The 18555-nt window shown below is 52.6% G+C and overlaps 4 protein-coding genes across 4 annotated transcripts; 3 read left to right on the top strand and 1 right to left on the bottom strand.

Annotated features, from left to right (window-relative positions):
- Positions 1-5266: 5266 nt before the first annotated feature.
- Positions 5267-5714, top strand: J4E90_001213 (uncharacterized protein; the record flags this gene model as incomplete). The annotated part of the gene is made up of 2 exons (XM_051430803.1): positions 5267-5386; positions 5439-5714. 2 exons carry the CDS (start codon positions 5267-5269, stop codon positions 5712-5714), a joined length of 396 nt encoding a protein of 131 aa, XP_051296290.1.
- A 2050-nt stretch (positions 5715-7764) lies between these two features.
- On the bottom strand, positions 7765-12575 carry J4E90_001212 (uncharacterized protein; the record flags this gene model as incomplete). Its single annotated transcript, XM_051430802.1, has 4 exons — positions 7765-8050; positions 8108-8212; positions 8265-11988; positions 12080-12575. 4 exons carry the CDS (start codon positions 12573-12575, stop codon positions 7765-7767), a joined length of 4611 nt encoding a protein of 1536 aa, XP_051296289.1.
- A 675-nt stretch (positions 12576-13250) lies between these two features.
- Positions 13251-16512, top strand: J4E90_001211 (uncharacterized protein; the record flags this gene model as incomplete). Its single annotated transcript, XM_051430801.1, has 3 exons — positions 13251-13379; positions 13432-15252; positions 15301-16512. The coding sequence occupies 3 exons, from the start codon at positions 13251-13253 to the stop codon at positions 16510-16512; spliced, it is 3162 nt and encodes a 1053-aa protein (XP_051296288.1).
- An 821-nt stretch (positions 16513-17333) lies between these two features.
- Positions 17334-17760, top strand: J4E90_001210 (uncharacterized protein; the record flags this gene model as incomplete). Its single annotated transcript, XM_051430800.1, has 3 exons — positions 17334-17414; positions 17470-17530; positions 17642-17760. 3 exons carry the CDS (start codon positions 17334-17336, stop codon positions 17758-17760), a joined length of 261 nt encoding a protein of 86 aa, XP_051296287.1.
- Between the last annotated feature and the right edge of the window lie 795 nt (positions 17761-18555).

Below are 18555 nucleotides of genomic sequence, written 5' to 3'. Positions count from 1 at the left end.
CTGATTGGCGGTTCGTTCCACAATTTGACTTCCCGATTGGCAGACTTCTCCACAGACAAGCCGATCCACATGCTTGATCCCAAATCCGGCGCGCACGTCCCTGTTTTAGATCCGTGTTGGGCTAAGATCGGAAGTAAGCCGGGGATCGGCTCAATTGCTGGAGAGACTGCTGATTGGTACTGGCGTACCAGCCCGACTCAAGACCACCTGGGCAGGCACTAATCTGAACCAAAGGCGCACTCCATTGTCGCGAAAGCGACCGCCGTGTTCTGTTCATACCCGAGCACGGCCCGAATAAACCCAAGTCGATATCAGCACGCCGTCAGGTGTGAGATGGTGCAGGAACGTGACGTTGGGGACGTTGATAATTTTTAGGACAGCAAACTCAATCACCCTCGTCAAACAATATGAATGCCGAGCACTGTATGACTTTGGGCGAGCATTGTACCACGTAGGTTGCCGCACGCCACCTAATGCGGACTGCAAACGCAAAAACTTAAACACGGTAAGGGCATCACCGGAAGCCCACAAGTTAACACTTCGTGAGTAAACTTTGGAAGTGAGAGGACAGAGCGTTCGCCGTAGGAGCTTTGATCACCGACAGCCTCCCCTACAATAATTGCCTCCAATACTTCGACCCCCGGCGCCTTAGCAGATAGATAATGGCAAGTGCAATGCAGCTCATTCTAAATGTCGCCAAAAACCTCAACAGTAAGATTATAGACTCTTGATGCTATCAAAACCGGCCTCGGCGAGGCTTAGGGGCCGGAGTTTTCGGAGAAAAACATAGAAGACGGTCGTGATTAAGATTGCGATTAGCGCAAATGGCTTAGGGCGAGCGATTGTTGTTAGGAGACCTCACAGGATGACGTCCGTTATGCCGAAGCTGACGATTTCTGGCATTCTGGAGTGGTTTATGTTGGTAAGCCGTGCGGATCTTGATCGCGCGCTTCAGAGTGTTCCAGCGGTAAGGAGTAAGCGACGGTGGGCGAGAGGGTGGGCGCCAGCAGGTGACGGTACCAAGGTAGCCAACAACATATCGGAGGTCGACATCTTGTAAAGTTCGCAGACCATACTGTTTCTTCAGCTTGGTGTTGGTGCCACGAGGAGAGAGCAAATCGGTCTAGTTCGAGTTTAGCTGGTTGGGAGGGGTGGTTCCCGAAGGCAGGAAGGCGCACGGTCGTGTTCTCGAAAATGTGAATTTGAATCGAAATCATGCTATCTGAACACGAAGCTGTCAATCAGTAATGCTATGAGCCTTCAGCGCGTAGATGTAGAGTAGTTTACACATTCTCAAATGGAACAAGTGGACTCCACTACAGCTTCGAGCTTGTATTGGAGATCCGGGGTTGCTAGTTCAGGATGGGCCAAAAACCGGAGCTACTCTCGGACCATCTTATCCACGAACGTCATTTTGTTATCGCTTGCTGAGACCCTTCTAAACTCCCCCTTCATCCAAAGCGCGCAGAATCATGACGCCTTGTTCTTCGCGAGATCTTTGTCGTGCATGCGAAACGTCTTCTCGAGTATGGGTCTGTCGCTTGTTCAGTCGGGTCTACGCGCGTAGACATCGCGCCTGGACATATGGCCAGAGAAGAGAAGTTGATCGCAACAAGTCGCGTTGTTATGCGATTGAAGAGTAGGAAGGAATGAGGGTACCACATGCGATCATCCCGAGACCTGATTTCGATCCATCTGACTCACCTCGCCCAACAAACGCTCGACCAACATCTATGACGAAATGTACACGTACACGACTTGTCAACTGGGAAAGGACTCTCCAGCAGATCTGATGAATTGGTGAATGAGTGGTTAGGCTGGTAAACTTCACTAACTGACTAAGCCGTCGTAAAACAACTACGTAGATGGCTGCGTCTCCTGCAGGGCAGCGAAATGAGTGTCTGAAGGAACAATAAAGGCCTCACGAATACCCTGGCGCAAGCGAGACGCCATGGCCAGTATTTCACTTCCCAAGCAACGGGCCACTCACGACTCCCACATTTCGAGCAACGATGCTCTCACAAGAGGTACTACTGTCTCCACACATGATGCATCTCAGCCCGACATAGAGCTATGATTAAGATCTGAGTCACTGGTTAGCTTCAAATCATATCCGCGGTCGATAGAAGCCTTACCACTGCTGGATCGAGACCACCAGCAATCCGAACCTTCCAAGAGCTTCTGTCAACTTGACTGAGGTTGGAGATATCGTTTGACTCCTGCAACAGCAGTTCGGCGATACAGACGTCTTTGGAGAATACCCTAGTCGTAATTGCGCTCTGGTCCTTCTGCCGAACCTGCAGCACCACGTCGTCTTCCTTGTCTTTTCCGGTGGGAACGACCATATCAAGATCCGATCGGCGCCCAGAAGAGACATGTTTCAGCTCCGCTATACGCTGACCATCTGGACTTTCCACTGTCCAGAGGTTCTTCATTGCCGACCCGTGATGTCGTAGGTCGAAGATTGGCACACCTGAAGTGTCTTTCACCTGTCGACGCCATGACCAAGACTTCATCGGCCCAGGTCCTCCTCCAACGAAGAGCTCTTGGCCTTTCTCGTCCATAACGGTGACGTTTGAGAACAAACGATCGTGGCATCTGACATAGATGTTGGTCTCTTCATTCGCGATGGGGGCATCGGAGATCTTGAAAGGAAGTGAGCAGAACTCGAGAGATGCCGCCATGTCGACTGCTAACTGAACAATAGATCTCGAAAGGTTTCAGGGGTAAGCTGGGTGCGAATATTCGCAGTCGCAAAAGCTGAACAATGCGACAAGACACATGGGCAGGCCTCATCAACCCCTCGGTGAAGAATGAGAAGAATGCAGGTCGGAACTCGTATGCGCCATAAGAACTAACTGCGCAACTCAGCAACTCTTGGCTAAGACAATGTGACTCGCTATACGCGATCTGCAATGTCATCCCTTACACAAGAAACCCCTCGAAGCATCGTGATCGGGTTTAACCGCTGCCTGGACCGCTTGTCCATCAGCACGTGGTCTCGGCATCAGCCGCCAGGGCAGAATCATCCACATACACCTCTTGTAGCCTTCTCCGCAGACAACTTGAGCTCGCGGCATGCGTCTGGTATCAAGGATAGCGCAAGGGTAATGTCTCGGTGATTATAATTTTCATGTTGCTGCAAGCCATGTCACGCTGACCGGCTGCCAGCTGCATTTACCCAGACGATTTCCTATTTGTGCTTCAGCGCAGATCTTTTCTGAAGACGGAGAATACCAGTGCACCGGTGTCTCGCCCAAATCGGGATTCCGAATCCAATCCTTGTTCTAGTTTTCTCCGTTACGATGATGGTATTCTCTAGCTATGCCATACCCATACCACCTGCGGGTACCGGAAGCGGAGATGAGTCAGCGATTTCACCTCAGACTATGGCCTGATTCATCGTGCTCATCGCTTTTCGGGAATGAGCGAATACAATAACTCTGGGCCTTTCGTACATCATGTCCTTGCTACCGCTTCATTCTGGTATGCAACTCCAGCTCCATCCTGATACGCACATTCTCGAGCAAGTGATCGCCAACTCGTTTTCTCATCGACAGCTTGCATCGGACGACGGAGATGCCAGCATCTTCTCGACGAACGGCCAAGCAATCCCAAAGCGGACGATTACGCTGCTATATGCTGCGCCTCTTACCCATCTTGACCACTTTGAGCACACCTTTGATGATGTGGAAAGGGCTTTCGGGTCTTACCGCCTCTTCAATGCCAATGGCATGTGTCATCTCGGAGTCGATGGCACCCGCTTTCCATAGAGGGGATTTGCTCTTCCTCTCCAATCGGAGCAACCACATCCAAGCTGGCGAAATACCAGTCGTATGGTTTGCTGGCAGAGCTCTGCCAATGGTTCATCGGGCGATCAAAGTCTCTGACATTGGTGGAGATGATGATAATTCCTCACCAGGGTAAGACTGCTCTCACAGCTTCGGTGTAGCGACATCGCGGCTAACGTAACATAGGCAGTCCATAGTCACTAAGGGTGACAATAATGAAGTCGATGACATTTCCATGTATCCTGATGGGCGAACCTTTGTAACGAGAGACGAGATCATGGGCCTAGTCGTAGGATACGTACCGTACCTTGGATGGGTTTCCATTGCACTTCAAAAGGTCGTTGAGGCAAAATATCTTATACTGTTGCTCGTAGTTGCTGTCATGTTTGCCCGCTAGTTCAACAGCTGCTCACCTCCGGCTTCACTTCTCGGTATCTGTTTTCTCCGCAACCCCGAATGTCAGCGTACTAGTTCAGTCTTAGCCATGATCTTTTGCACAAGTCTGTGTGTCTCGTATACGCATGTAGATGCTATGGACGAATTTGATGACCTATTTAGTGATGGGGTGGGGCGCATCAGGCACCTCCAACGTAAGATGATACACGACCATAGACCTTGTAGGGGGTTACCTTTGTGCGGTCCTAACCCAAGGAATTTGCCGAACTGTACTCATGTAAGACAGATCCTTTACCTGAACGACCGTCGTTTATACCATTCTAATGAGATGACATGCTTCGCGGCAACACCGATTGGACGTATGAGACGCTTGTCAACCGAGCATCGAGATGCCACTTGAACGTACCTAGGCATCGACACTGATCAACTGATGGGAATTCAAGCAAGACACAGTGATACGCTCAAAACATGCAAACGTTTCAAACCCCGTGTAGCTTGTTGAGACTTGCCTTGGTAAATATATGTAGTTCCGTCGTACCTCTCTACTGCCACCATCACCTTATAACCCTTATTTCACGGCTATAATACGATTGTATCACGCCAAATCTATCAAGGATGGTAAGACACAACCAAATCACGCAATTCGATGGCCGTCTGGATGATACCTCACCGGTAAGGCATCTCGGGAATGTTTTACTTTATGCCTGCACGAACCTAGCCTTGGGCGTCCCACGATCATCTCTCAAAGTCATGGATACGGGTGGATGGTCTCAAAAAGTTCATCCGTCTCATCCTTGATAGGCCACAATAACTGAATCACCTCATCGACGGAGCATTTTGACTGAACAGCCCCCAGTTGCTGCAATAAACGAAGCACCTGTCTTACATGCAAGTAAGCTTCTCGATCGAAAACTGACGGATAGCTTGAAGGCAAGCTCTTGGAAGCATCACATTCAGGAAGACAGCCCAGGTATAAAGTCTGCCTGGTCCACCGTACAACTGTGTTTCCAGCACGCACATTTCCTCATCATTCAAGGCAACAAGTCCAGCAAAAAACTCTTCAACCCAACATCATCAACATGTTTTCCAACGCCAAAAGCCTCATTGCTCCCATTGCCCTTTTGGCACTGGCTCAGCACTGCCCTGCGCCCTTCCTCGCCGCCATTCCCGCTGCTACCGCTGCAGGCATTGGCGCTGCCGTAAGTGCATCCATTCGCAACCACGAATGTGAACAACACTGACATGATGTAGAGTGCAGCTGTTTCCGCAGCTGGCACTGTCGCCGGCACCGTCGTGACTGCGATTAACGGCAAGAGGGCCCGCGATGGCACCCAGGTCATCCACGCCCGCGACAACTGGGCTGGACTTCACAGCTACGTCTCCAAGCGCCAGGATGAGGAATTCGGCACTGGAACCGCGTGGCAAGACTGCGCCGATCAGCTCAAGGGAGCTGACGTGACTTTCGAGGGAACCGGTCCTGGTGGTAAGTCCGATTCGCTCTACTACTGCAACTTGTCTGTGCACTAACGTCGTGTCTTCCAGTCATTCTCGTCAGCGGCATTCCCCCTGCGTGCATGACTTTGGCCACTGTCATTACTGGCAAGTTCAACGCTGGAAACCCTGTACCCCAGGGAACTGACTCCATCTCCTTCACTGGTCTTTCCAACGAGGACGTTCAGGCTATCCAGGATGCGCTTGATGCCAGGCCTACCTAGAATTGACGCCCAGATCTCACTCTCAAGCTCTTATTGGAAGTGGTCTTGGTTGAACGGTTGTAGCTTTCTTTTCGGTTGATCACACACTCGTTTGGTTGTACGTACATGCACTGAAGTAGAAAAAGAATCTTGGCCAAGAAGCTCTAATTGACCATGATGTGATGTCAGCTCCTTTTGACACTTGAACCGCAATAAAGCTATAAGACCTACTAGGGATGAAGTGGGGGTTGCAATAAAGAAGAGGTTCAGGCGAATTACACCTTCAATGCATGAACCTCCGCTTGCATGGCCAGATCCAGTGACCAGGCTTACCCGTGGATATGATTGTTCCCATCTGTGTGGCCTCTTGAGACATGCTGACATCATTCGCGTCAGCTTGCGAGGGTATTCTATCGATAAGAAGAGGCAAAGCCCCAAACGACTTCGCTCCTTCCTCCACTACCTTCATTCACACCATACCATCATGCTTCTCCACCTCCTCATCCCAATCATTTACCTAGCCACCTCAATCCTCATATTCCACCTCGCGCTACATTGTCACAGTCAGACCCATCGATACTACTTCCTACCCTTCTTCCTCCTCTTCGCCTCCCTCTCCATCACATCCTCCACACACTTCATATGGATACCCGGGCTGACCAGTCTCTGGACGCAAGCCATGGTGCTGAACGTTCCTCACGTGTTCTGTCTACTTTACATACGAAAATGGCCCCTTCCGCGCCCACCTGCTACATCACCGCCTCTCAGCCGTTTTGCTCGGTTCCGATACCAGTGGCAAGCAACGTATCGCTTGTGGGGTAATCCGCAACTCATCAGTGTTAGTCCGGACTCCAACACTACCAGCGATACAGACAAGTCTAGTCAACCTATTTCAGTCTTCCTGTTCTTACGACTAGTAAAACTGCCGATCTACTACTACATCAACTTCGAAATCCTACCCACTCTCGTCGCCGCAGTCTTCGGCGAGATATACCCCGAGGACGTCTCTGAAGAGAAGCAAATCTTACTCCGACGCTGGCACGACGTCACCACACGAGACTTCTTGATCCGGGCCTACGTTTCGGTCATCTGGGTCTGGCAAAGCGTGGTGTACCTAGACGGAACCAACGCCATCCTCGCCAGTTTTTTCGTCAGCATCGGCCTGGATCGTCCTTGGGATTGGCCCCCTCTATTTGGTAATCCTAATTCTATTACCTCGTTGAGAACGTTCTGGTCTAGGTTCTGGCATAAGATTGCTCTTCAGCCGTATACATGTATCGGAAGAGCTCTTGCTCGCCAGCTCAACTTCCGTTCCGACTCCTACGAGTGTAAAGTGTTTGTTGCTTTTATCGTGTTTGGCCTTTCTGGGGTATCTCATGGTCTTGTGAGCTGGCAGACAGGTCGTGATGGATGGACGGACGTTTGGTGGTTCATGGTCAACTTCATTGCCTGTTTGATGGAGACAATTTTCTTGCAGCACTTCCTGCCTGCATTTGGTTGTCAGAGAGAACTGAAGTCAGTCAAAGAGAGTTGGTTGGGCGCGTTCATCGGACGGGTATGGGTTTTCGCGTTCTTTTTCTGGAGTGTTCCCAAGTGGCAGTATCCAGCCATGTACAAGGACGCGCTCCAGGCAAGACAGATGGCGGTATGGAGCTTGATATTCTCGAAGATGATTACGAGCGCCGAACGGGGCTGAGCGGGAATCAGAGTCCATTCATCAGTATGTAGATTGATATGGTAAAATGCTAGCGATGCGGTCAAAACTGCTGTAGAAGCCACATACTGTACAGACTCCACACGCCACCCACTAACACCAGTCCATGCAACGAATGCGAAATGCTTAAACAGCCACCCAATTTGAAAGCGAATGACTGCTCTCATCTCTACTCTTTCTCAGCATCCATCGCCGGCGGCGGCAAGCCGGCGGGGCTGATCTCCTTGTTTAGCGCCAAGCGCTCCGGGCTCACGATTTCTCCTGGGCTGAGAATGTTGCCATGTGCATCTGCAATAGGAATGTGAGAGGCGTCTTCGTCTCGCTCATCTGATCTACCGCGCTCTTCGCTCTCGGTCATGTTGTGCTCTTTGCCTTTCACGCTGCTGCTACGCTCAAAAGCTTCGGGAACCTTCTCGCTGAGGTCAATGGCGACGAAGGATTTGGGTAGTTTGACACTAGAACACATCAGTATGGTTTTCCAACGTAAATTGGGGGAGGTGGTATGCGCTTACGTGTGGAATTTTGCCCGAAGAGTCTCGAGGACTTCTTTCCAGTCTTGGTGGAGAGTGAGACTGCGACGTGGTGCAAAACCGATCATATGGCGTGAGTCCAGTTGTCTGTCCATGTTAGCGATTGTCGTATTGCATTGCATAGATTCATTTGACTTACACATCGAGCGGAGCAAAGGCGTGGCATCCTGGCGATAGAGTAATGCGAATGCTGTAGTTGAAAGTATGCGGCTTATCGTCAATACTAGCATTCTCCGATTCGTACAGCTCGAAGTTGATCTGTGACAAGTAGTCGAGCTCTGGGATAGCATTGCGTTCGATCTTGGTCTTGATACCGCCCTCCAGGATGCAGTTGAGCAGTGTGTAGATATGCGACTCCTTGGTGAAGTAGAAGAAACACTTGGGCATGTCCGACGCCTGCAGCTCTTCTAGGTCTCCAACGATCTCTTTAAGAAGTGGCAACGATGTGAGCAAGCCAATTTCTAGCTTCTCCTCACTCTCGATACCGTACTCCTGTGGCCCAATGTAATCGAACAGAACCTTGCACAAGTGATACATCTCGCGCAGCTTGACCAATCTCGCATCGGTTTGCGCTTTGGAGGCTGCAGTACCCAGACCCGAGTACAGCTTGAAATAAGACTCGTGTACATAGGACGGAGGCGCTGGGGCTTTGACGGTAATCTCAGACTTGCGCCTGAAACCCATACGGTGGGAGAGGCTACCGCGGTCATGGGTCTTCTCCGCGCTCTGCTCCTTTGCCTCGGCCTTAAGCTGGGCATCTGACGGTGTCGGACCGACGGGTATAGACTTGGCTGAGCTGTTGTCGGGTGTGGTCTGCTTCGATCCGTCTGCAACCGAGTCTTCATCCACAAAGCTGGCATCGGGAGTAAACACCCATTCAAGGAAGGCGCGGTTATGGAGAGCGTCGAACTTCATAGTATCGTATAGCTCAGAGATCTTGCTTGGGTCGACTTTGTCTGCGTCTCCAAATTCCTTGAACAGCTTCTCCCATCGCTCCTTGAACAACTCTGGCCCTTCATTACAGCACCAGCGTGTTTGGATGTGATTGACGTTAGTGTACTGAGACTGCCCTGTCGTTTGTCCTTCCGATGGTGGAGAGTTCAATGCAGCTAGTGAAGAAATGGCTTCTGACTCAATCTTTTTGAAGTTGTGGTTCATGACACGCTGATGGAACTTGATCAAATCCACAACCTGCCGAACGACAATGTATGGCTCTGGTACGTCCTTTGGCCATGCGAACTGAGGCGGAGCTTTGTCGCCTGCGCGTAGCAAGGTCTTGAGCTTCTTCTTGACTTTGTCCATGACGTCCTTTGCCGCGTTTGAGTCATCTAGAAGGTCCTTGCGTACTGAGATGTGTTCGGACTGATACTGCTCCTTCTCCAAGAATGACGCCCCGAAGATTTGTGCGCTGGTGGTCACTCGTCGCTCTGAACTGCTGAAGATGTGAACATCATCTAATACGTCCCTGTTCATCAGCAAAAGATCGTTGCGGAAGTTCGCGCCCATGTCCTGCGTTTGATGTCTAGCGGAGTGCGTCGGTTCGCCTCCCCATTTGATAATCAGTTGGAGCTTATCAAGGACCATGTTGTTATCTTGCGCAGTGATGCGAGACAATGTAACGCCAGACATGGAATCACTTCGATTCTTGAGTAGCTCTGGTTCGTCCTCGCCGGCAGCGGCAGTCTTTTCAGTGCCCTCAGCAGTTGTTGACTCTGGCTTTGGAGCTTCCGGTACCTCTTCGGGTAGAGTCTCTCCCGGTAGCAACTCTTCCTTCCGGCGTTTGCGGAACATGGGCTTGATTTGAACTTTGGTTCCAGGCCAAGCGCCCTTCTTGTTCAGATAGAGTTGCAGCTCGCGCAGCTTCTTAGTATCCTCGAGACCTTCATCTAGAGCTACCTTGACTGCATCACTCACGCTCTGCAACGCTATCTCTCCGATCAGCAATACTTCAGCCTGGTGGCCCTTGAGCAAGTCGACGAATGGTTTAGAATGGAAGGTATATTTGAACTTCTGTTTCGGGGTCCTGTCCGCATGGCGAATGACTGACACGACACCTTTGAGCTTCCATTGCGCCGCAGTTGCCGGAGGAGGTACCTCCAGATGATCTTCCGACATTGACCTTTCCTGTTCAAGATGCAGGTCGTCATCGTCATCGAAGGCAGGCGGAAGCGTAATCTCGGGTTCCGACATTGGCCCTTCTGGAGTCGAGGTAGAGGTAGTAGTGATTGTTGCAGGACTTAGTATTGAGGCGGGGTTGGGCTTCTCGAAACTAGGTGAGGATGCGATGGGCGTAGAGCTGAGTGACGTGTCAGGTGACGAAGGCATCGTGTTGGACTGCCGCATATGTTGGAGGTTGTGAGCATGATTGCCCACCCTTGACATGCTCGGACTCTTGAACAGCTTTCCAAGCGTCTTGCGATGGCCCGAGGCGCCCTTTATAGAATTGCCAGCACTATCTGTACCAGCTTGGGCATCTGCAGCCGCGTGTTGAGCGGCGTCCTTGCGTTGTTTTCGCGCAATTTCCTTCAAAAACATCTCCTTAAGAATGTTGGCCGCCTTATCGTAATAGTCACCGTTGTCTTTAACGAAGCTCCACCCGTTGACGTCGATAACATAGCTCTGGTCTCCAGTGCGCAGTAGATCAAACCCACACACTCGTTGTCCAAAACCTTCTGAGATCTTGGCTGCTATTGCAGCCTCGGACTCGCTGAGTTTTGTAACATAGCGGACTTCCTTGCCGCTAGGATTGCGCTTAACAAGACCGTCAACGACAGGTGACTTTCTTGTTTCGGCATGGCAGAAGGTTGGTCCGACCGTATATGCTTTCACATCCTCAGAGTTTTCTACCTGAAGAAATTGCTCATAGATGTAACTGCCTGTCGGTTCAAGGATGCCCCTGGGTACTTCGAGAGTTTCATCCTTTTCTGAGCTCTTGTTGTTGATCTTCCTGAACAGCCTCCGGCCGCCGCCTCCATCTTTCTTGTGGAAGTAGATGTGTATGTTATGGTCTTCGCCGCTCACTGGCTTCTCAACGAATGGTTTGGTGAGGGTAACGCCGTCGACGCGGATCGTGTTGTTGTCGTCGATGAGTTCAACGGATTTCGGTGCCGGGGAGCCTCCACCAGTGCCGTCTTGGGGTCCTTCCAGCCTCAGGCCTGTTCTTTCGTACAGGGCTTTCGCAAACTCGGCCGATGGCAGCTTGGGTCCACCGTCGCGACTGACATCAATACGTTTCGGCGTAGGAACGTTGAGCTTATCCAGTATACCAAGACACAGACGGCGATCCCACAGCACCTGCTGCATGGGCAGGTCGTTCACGCAGAAGGGCTTTCGCAATTTGGTGTAGGCAATTGCCTTGTCCAGTGGGAAGCCATCGGAGAAGAAGGAGATGAGGAAATCGCAGACAGGCCAGTTCTCGACGGCCTCGTCCAAGATGATCTTATCGCCAAAGATCTTGACTTCAAACTCGTCCACCAGCTTGCCGAAGATGTTGCGCGCAGGCTTGCTGCGTGCCTTTGACTCGAGCGCACACACGCCGATTATGCCCTTGGTCGGCTTCTTCTCTCTCATCTCCCGGCTTGCCGGACTGCTGCTGGTCGCCGTGCTTCCGCTGATGCGTCTCTGGGCTGTCCGGCTTCTTGAGCGGCGGGGCTGCGTCGACAGAGGGGGCTGCCCGGCGTGGGGAGAGGCGGGGTGGGCCGGGGCGGTGTTGGGGCTCGCCGTCTGGCTGTTGGCGGGCTGGTCTTGGGGGAAGAGCAATTGCGTGGGCGAGGTTTTGGTGCCGAGACTGCCATTCTGGCTCGAGGTAGTGACGGAGAGCGACGAGGTGGCCGTCGTGGTGCCGTGTGGGTTGTCCATCCTGGCTGGGTAGGGTCAGTGGGTCAACTTGGAATGTCTGGAGTGTGCATGTGAAAAAGCTCATGGCGCGGCCGTGATGGCCCATGACGTACGTACCGTCTGGTTCTGAGCCCGACACGGAACTTTTTCCACTCCAACTGTATCCGCGGTTGGAAATGGCAGAAACGAATGAGGATATTGATAGTCGCTTGGACTCTGTTGCTGCAGTGCCCGCGTCAGATCGCGGCTGTCGGAAGGAATCCGGCAGCAGCAGAGGATTAACTGGGGCGCTTGCAAGACTTCCCCGGGTGCTCTCTAGCGTGGGCGTGGCATCCGAGTCGTCGAGAGCGGAGCCAGACCAGGCATGTCCAAAATACTCAAAGATGCTGCTATCAGATGCCTTGGACGGGCGGCGTGCGGGCAGGCTCTGTCGAATCGCTGCGGCACCGAGCGAGGGGACGGACACGCTGGGACGCTCTACATTGCGCCCGCCCGTCTCAGGCTCGCTCGATCTTGCCTTTTGGCCGCCTGCGGACGCGCCGCTGGCACTGGAGAGCTGTCGCCATGATCGTGTGCTCTCGGAACTGGCTGTGCGGGATAGTGGCTGCTCCATGCTACTCGGTACGCCTTGCACCCGTGCGCCGTGGGGGAAATGGACAGTGGACGTTTGGCGACAGTATCCTCACAGCGTCTTCGTTCTTTGGAGCGCAGTAGAAGATGAGTCTCTATACATTAGGAAATGCGAAACACTTTCACGACGCGGTACGTCACTCAGCGCAACTTGGCAGCATGGTCGAATGCCACGATCTTAATGGACAGACTTGCATATGCTGTGCCGTTTCGAGCTCTAGATGTCCACCTTCGGGCTGCAGCGAGGCTATACGCGCGCCACGTGTTGCACATCACATCGGAACGGCGCCCGCCCAGGTTGACTTGTACCTAGGCTTCGGGGGTACCCCGTTCCGCGTCCCCATGTTTTTGGAAGATGATCAGACGATGCCGGTCATAGTTGAGGTAATCCCGATGTCTTGTGAGCGCGTTATCGCTGACGTGGTTATGAGCTGCAATTTGAAGCATAACTCACTAGACAGCATGGAAGCTTGTTGGTATTCTTTTTGCTATGCAAGGCGGTGGACCCTGAGTCGATCGCTTGGCGCCGTCACGCGATCTAATCTAATCTAATCTGATCATCTCATCTCCGCAGAAAAAGTTCTGGTCGCGTCGGCGGCTGCAACACCAGCCAGTTGATGCATGCGCTCCGGTCGTCCTTTCCCAACCTACACCCAACATGGCAGGCCCCAAGGTACAGCAGAGTGCCCGCAGCGGCCCAGTGGCCAAGCGCCAGAGAACACGGCGCGAAAGTGAGAAGAACGTCGCATCGCAGATCCGCCAGTCTAAGATATTTGCGCCGTTCCGAGTAAGCTTCTACAGCGCGACCAAGCACTTGCGCACAACTGACCCCATGACAGACAGTTGGCCTTGTGTCGCCTACAAGCGTTCCCTTCACAGCACTCCCGCTCGGCAAGACGACCTTCCAGATCACAACCTCAGTCGGCCGCTCTCTCCAAACGTACGATCTCAAGCGCGGACTCAATCTCGTCTTCATAACTCGACCGCAAACCCCCGAGGAGATTACTGCGACAGTCGCATGGAACAAGGTCGTCTTCGCAGCTTGGTCAAGCTACAGGAAAGAAGAAGAGCGTGGCGTGTGGGTATACCAGCGCGGGAAAAAGATTGCTGAGCTAGAGATACCACGCGGCGGCATACAGCGCATCAGGAAATTGGTCGTCCTTGGAGAATGGATAGTAGGATGCGGCAAGTACAAGCTTGAGGTTTGGAGGACAGCTACCCGCGAGCATTACACGACCCTCCACGGCGCATCGTCCAGTGACCTCTCGGGCTGCATCTGCAACATGCCCACATATCTGAATAAGATATTCGTAGGCCGCAAGGACGGCTCTGTCGAGATTTGGAACCTCAGCACTGCCAAGCTGCTATACACGCTTCTCCCGCCAGCCGCAGACTTCGGCTCTGTGACCGCCCTACAGCCGACGCCCGCTTTGTCCCTCCTCGCTATCGCATACAAGTCCGGCCCAATTACAATCCACGACATTCGCGCCGACAAGGAGATTATGCGCCTGAACACAGGTGGCTCGCAGAAATACCCAGTGACATCAATATCCTTCAGGACCGACGGACTAGGTGCTGGCGACGATGGTCGTGAAGACGGCGTCATGGCGACAGCCAGTACTCAGAGCGGCGACATTACCTTCTGGGACCTAAACAAAGGCGGTCGTAAGACCGGTACTCTGCGCGGAGCTCATGGTCCACCCCCGGCTGTCAGTGGAGGTGTAGGTGGCGGCATCAGCAAGATTGAATTCCTCGCTGGGCAAGCTGTGATTGTGTCAAGTGGCTTGGACAACTCTTTAAAGACATGGATTTTCGACGAAACCCCCTTCTCACCCCTACCGCGCATCTTGCATTCTCGTGGCGGCCATGCTGCGCCAGTTTCGACTCTTCGCTTCCTCCCTTCCAACTCAGACGGCTCCGATGATGTCGGCAAATGGCTTCTTAGCTCGAGTCAAGATCGAAGCTTGTGGGGCTGGAGTTTGCGACGCGATGGTCAAAGCACAGAGCTCAGCCAGGGTGCTCTTCAGAAGAAAGCGAAGAAGATGGGGCTCTTGAACGGAAATGCCGAGACTTCCAAGCACCACATCAAGTTGGAAGACCTGAAAGCGCCAGCCATCACCTGCATGGCTTGTTCTCTCAACCGCGATGGTGGCATGGGCGCCATGCCTGGCGTAACTGGCATCTGGACCAATTCATCCAAGGTCAAGGGTCAGGACAAGAAAGCTACAGAGGTGAACATGACTGGATGGGAGAGCATTGTCACAGGACACGCTGGTGACAAAATCGCGAGAACCTGGTTCTGGGGGCGCAAACGGGCTGGTAGATGGGCATTCGAGACAGGCGACGGTACAGAGGTCAAGAGTGTTGCAATCTCGTCCTGCGGTACGTTTGCTGTGATTGGTTCCGCTGGTGGCTCCATCGACATGTACAACCTGCAGTCTGGCCAATTCCGTCGCAGGTTTCCCGCTCGACTCACTCCGGCGGAAGCCAAACAATACAAACTCCGACAATTACAAGCCGAGGAGGCTATGGACATCGCAGACGATTCGCCACGGAAGTTTGCAAAGGGCGAAGGCAAACACAAAGGAGCTATCACTGGTCTTGCCGTAGATGGTCTGAACCGTACGCTGATAAGCTGCTCCGATGATGGCAAAGTCAAGGTAAGTAACTATTTCTCCCACTGCTGATTAACACTAACTCGTTTTTAGTTCTGGGACTTCGCTACCGGCATATTACTTCACGAGATCGACTGGTACCCCATGACAAAGATTCACGGCCTACGCTACCACCGAAACAGTGATCTGATAGCACTGAGCTGCGACGATGGCTCAATCCGTGTATTGGACATTACCACGAAGAAACTCATTCGAGAGCTATGGGCATCGAAGTCCCATGCTGCGTTGCAGACTCTCGACTACACATTTTCGAGCGACGGCCGATGGATCATTTCTGCAGCCTCTGACTCCACAGTCAGGGTATGGGACTTACCGACGGGCCATCTTATCGACGCCATGAAACTTCGCCGAAAGTGTAACACAGTGGCCTTCTCACCTTCGGGCGAGTTTCTCGCTACCGGGCTGGATGGCGAGGTTGGTGTGCACATTTGGACAAACCGAACACTCTTCACTCATGTTTCAACCCGCCAAATAACAGAAAATGATGTCGTCGAAGTGAATGCGCCGACAGCATCTGGCGAGGGCGGTGTCGCCGTCGTCGACGCTGCGACAGAAGAGCAGGCAGAAGACGAGGATCAGGACGAAGTTACAGTGCCAGTCATGGACCAGCTCAGCGACAAGATCACAACACTCAGCTTAGTCCCGAAATCTCGCTGGCAGACACTGTTACATCTCGATGTCATCCGTGCCCGCAACAAGCCCAAGGAGGCTCCCAAAGCGCCAGAGAAGGCGCCTTTCTTCCTCCCATCCCTTGGTCAGAATCAAATTCAGGGAGCAGACAACACTGCTCTCGCACCACTCGACCAAGACCCCAAATCTCGTATTTCCAGCTCCGCGCTTGCTTCGCGTTCTAGCGCCGCCACGGCTACTGATGTGTTCAGCCGTCACCTTGCACATGCGACCGAGACTGGCCAATATACACCTCTCCTAAGCCACCTCTCTTCCCTTCCTCCGTCGGCCGCTGACATCGCAATTCGCACCCTTGACACGACGGAGCCTTACACTGAGCTACGAACTTTCATTGAGGCATTGACTGCGAGACTACAAGAACGTCGAGACTACGAGCTGGTACAGGCTTGGATGAGTGTGTTCCTGCGACTACATGGAGACATTGTGGTCAAGGATCCCGAGCTTGTGGGCGAATTGAGGAAGTGGCAAGAAGAGGCAAAGAGGGAACGTGAAAGGGTTGGTGGGTTAGTAGGATATAGTGTTGGTGTGGTCGGATGGGTCAGAAGCGCAAGATAGGCTTCTGGTTGCATGTGCATGTTTAGCATATTTCGCAGCTGTCGCCTTGTTCTTGGCCTACCAGTTGACACAGAATCAATAATTACGGTACTCCTTACAGTTTCAAGTTAAGAACTTTCGATGCTCTCCAGCATGACTTCGGTCATATCTCAGACGTATCTTGCCCCACTGTCGTCTGATGTAGAGCAGGTGTTGCGCCCGCTACAGACATTGAGATCTGCGCAGCCATGCCTTCCGCACCCAGCAACTTCCCAGCTGGCTTCCAGCGTAGCAGTTTCGTCACATGGCTGCACCGTGCCTCACCCAACTCCAGAACCCATCGTACTTCGACCACCTGGAAAGCCATGGCAGGGATCAATCACAGGAAACCGGTTCTCAGACGACCAAGAAATGGTAATCAGAGCTTCAGTCTCTCGAAGAGTTTTCCTAGGGTTTGATGTTTCACAAGGATGCCTGAGTTGCCCGGGCTACATACGCTTCATTCAAAGAACACGATGCAATCATGCTCTACGAGCCGTTGCAGATACATGCCTATGCAGCCACCACTGCGAGTTCTATTACCTAATTTCATGAAGTCTTCATTAAACAAACTCGAGCTCATGATGATCGTGAGGCAGTGTTGTACGTGGTTGTGACCCGCTCTGCAGGTACGTTTCTCCACCATGACATCACAGCAAAATACATCATCGCGATGACACAAATTGATCGCGACGAGAACTTCTTACCCCTCATACTCACACTCACAAATCTTCCACTGCTCTTACTTTCAGCTCAAGCCCAACTACTACTACACCAACCAAACCTTACTCACATACTTCATCATGCCTCGCAACGGAGACGGATCCTCAGACAACGGCCCCATCGAGGTCGGCAAGGACGCTGTCCACGGCGCCTCTGGAGACGTACGTACCCTCATCTACCATCGCACATCTCAGGCTGGAGACTAACAGATACCAGTCAACCCTCGAGCACACCAAGAACAACGTTGCTCCCATGCCTGAAATCGAGAAGGGCGAAGGTACGACCCGGCTGCCCCACCTACCCCTCTCCGCATCCCAAGCTCTTTTCCAAAACCACAACGAAGAAAGAAAACAACTCTGCGAAGAATGCAAGCACTGACACGACGCAGCTATCGAAGGCATGAACGCCTCCGGCGGCGGTCTCGCACCAAAGAAAGGCCACACCGGCCAAGGCGCCCCCGCCACCGACTCGAACAAGCCCGCGCCTGTCGACGAGGTCACCAAATAAGCTATCACCACCAGAGCAAAGAGCGACAGACATGCGCTCGGCCTCTAGGGAGGACATCCCCGGTGCCAACAAGGGGTCCGGCTAGCTAGCTAGTAAAGCAAAGCAAGGGAGTAACATCTACAAGTGACAACGGACTTTTGCGAGTAACATCGGTAGTTGCGTTGCATTGCATTGCATGCTTGCAAGCGGCGTGGGCCCCTAGATAGCTACGAAAGTAACGAATGGAAGTCAAATAACTCAAAGACGATCTTCTTAACAGCATGTGGTTCTAGATTCCTGTGTTGGTGGGGCCAAAACGCGGTGTGAATGTTCGTGCGGTGTACATGCTGTTCTCCCATGCCATGTTCCCTGCGACGCCAAAATGGTGTTGATGGCTTACGCCGTAGACTCATGGTAAGCGAAGACCGACGCACAATTGCGAAAGGCCGAATTTCACGTTCGTCCGTCTGTCTATGTACGGGACGAGCTGAGCCATGTGAAGATTACATGACTCCTTCCTTTCGTATTGACGGAGTCCACGGAAGCCAGACGTCCCGTAACGGCCTATGAATAGACCCTGTGTACGTACTCCGGTCACGTCATTAGGCGACCTAGAAATAAGTTGGTTCTCATGTCATCGTGGCTGCTGGGCAAGTAGTTTTGAGTGGAGGCGGCTGGCGTCAGCCTGCATGCGAAGTCAGTCTCGCCTCAGCTGAGCCGGAGTCCGAAGCGGAGGGTTGGGATTGTTAGCGTGGGAAGCTGGAAGGGGGCAGAATCGTGGAGAATCGGTGGCCCTGGTGGAGCGGCAGTGGGGAA

The sequence above is a fragment of the Alternaria incomplexa genome (genome assembly GCF_024043165.1).
Source record: "Alternaria incomplexa strain BMP 0042 chromosome Unknown scaffold_1, whole genome shotgun sequence".
Taxonomy (NCBI): domain Eukaryota; kingdom Fungi; phylum Ascomycota; class Dothideomycetes; order Pleosporales; family Pleosporaceae; genus Alternaria; species Alternaria incomplexa.
Note: the sequence above shows the minus strand (reverse complement) of the source record. Positions and strands in the feature narration are given on the sequence as shown.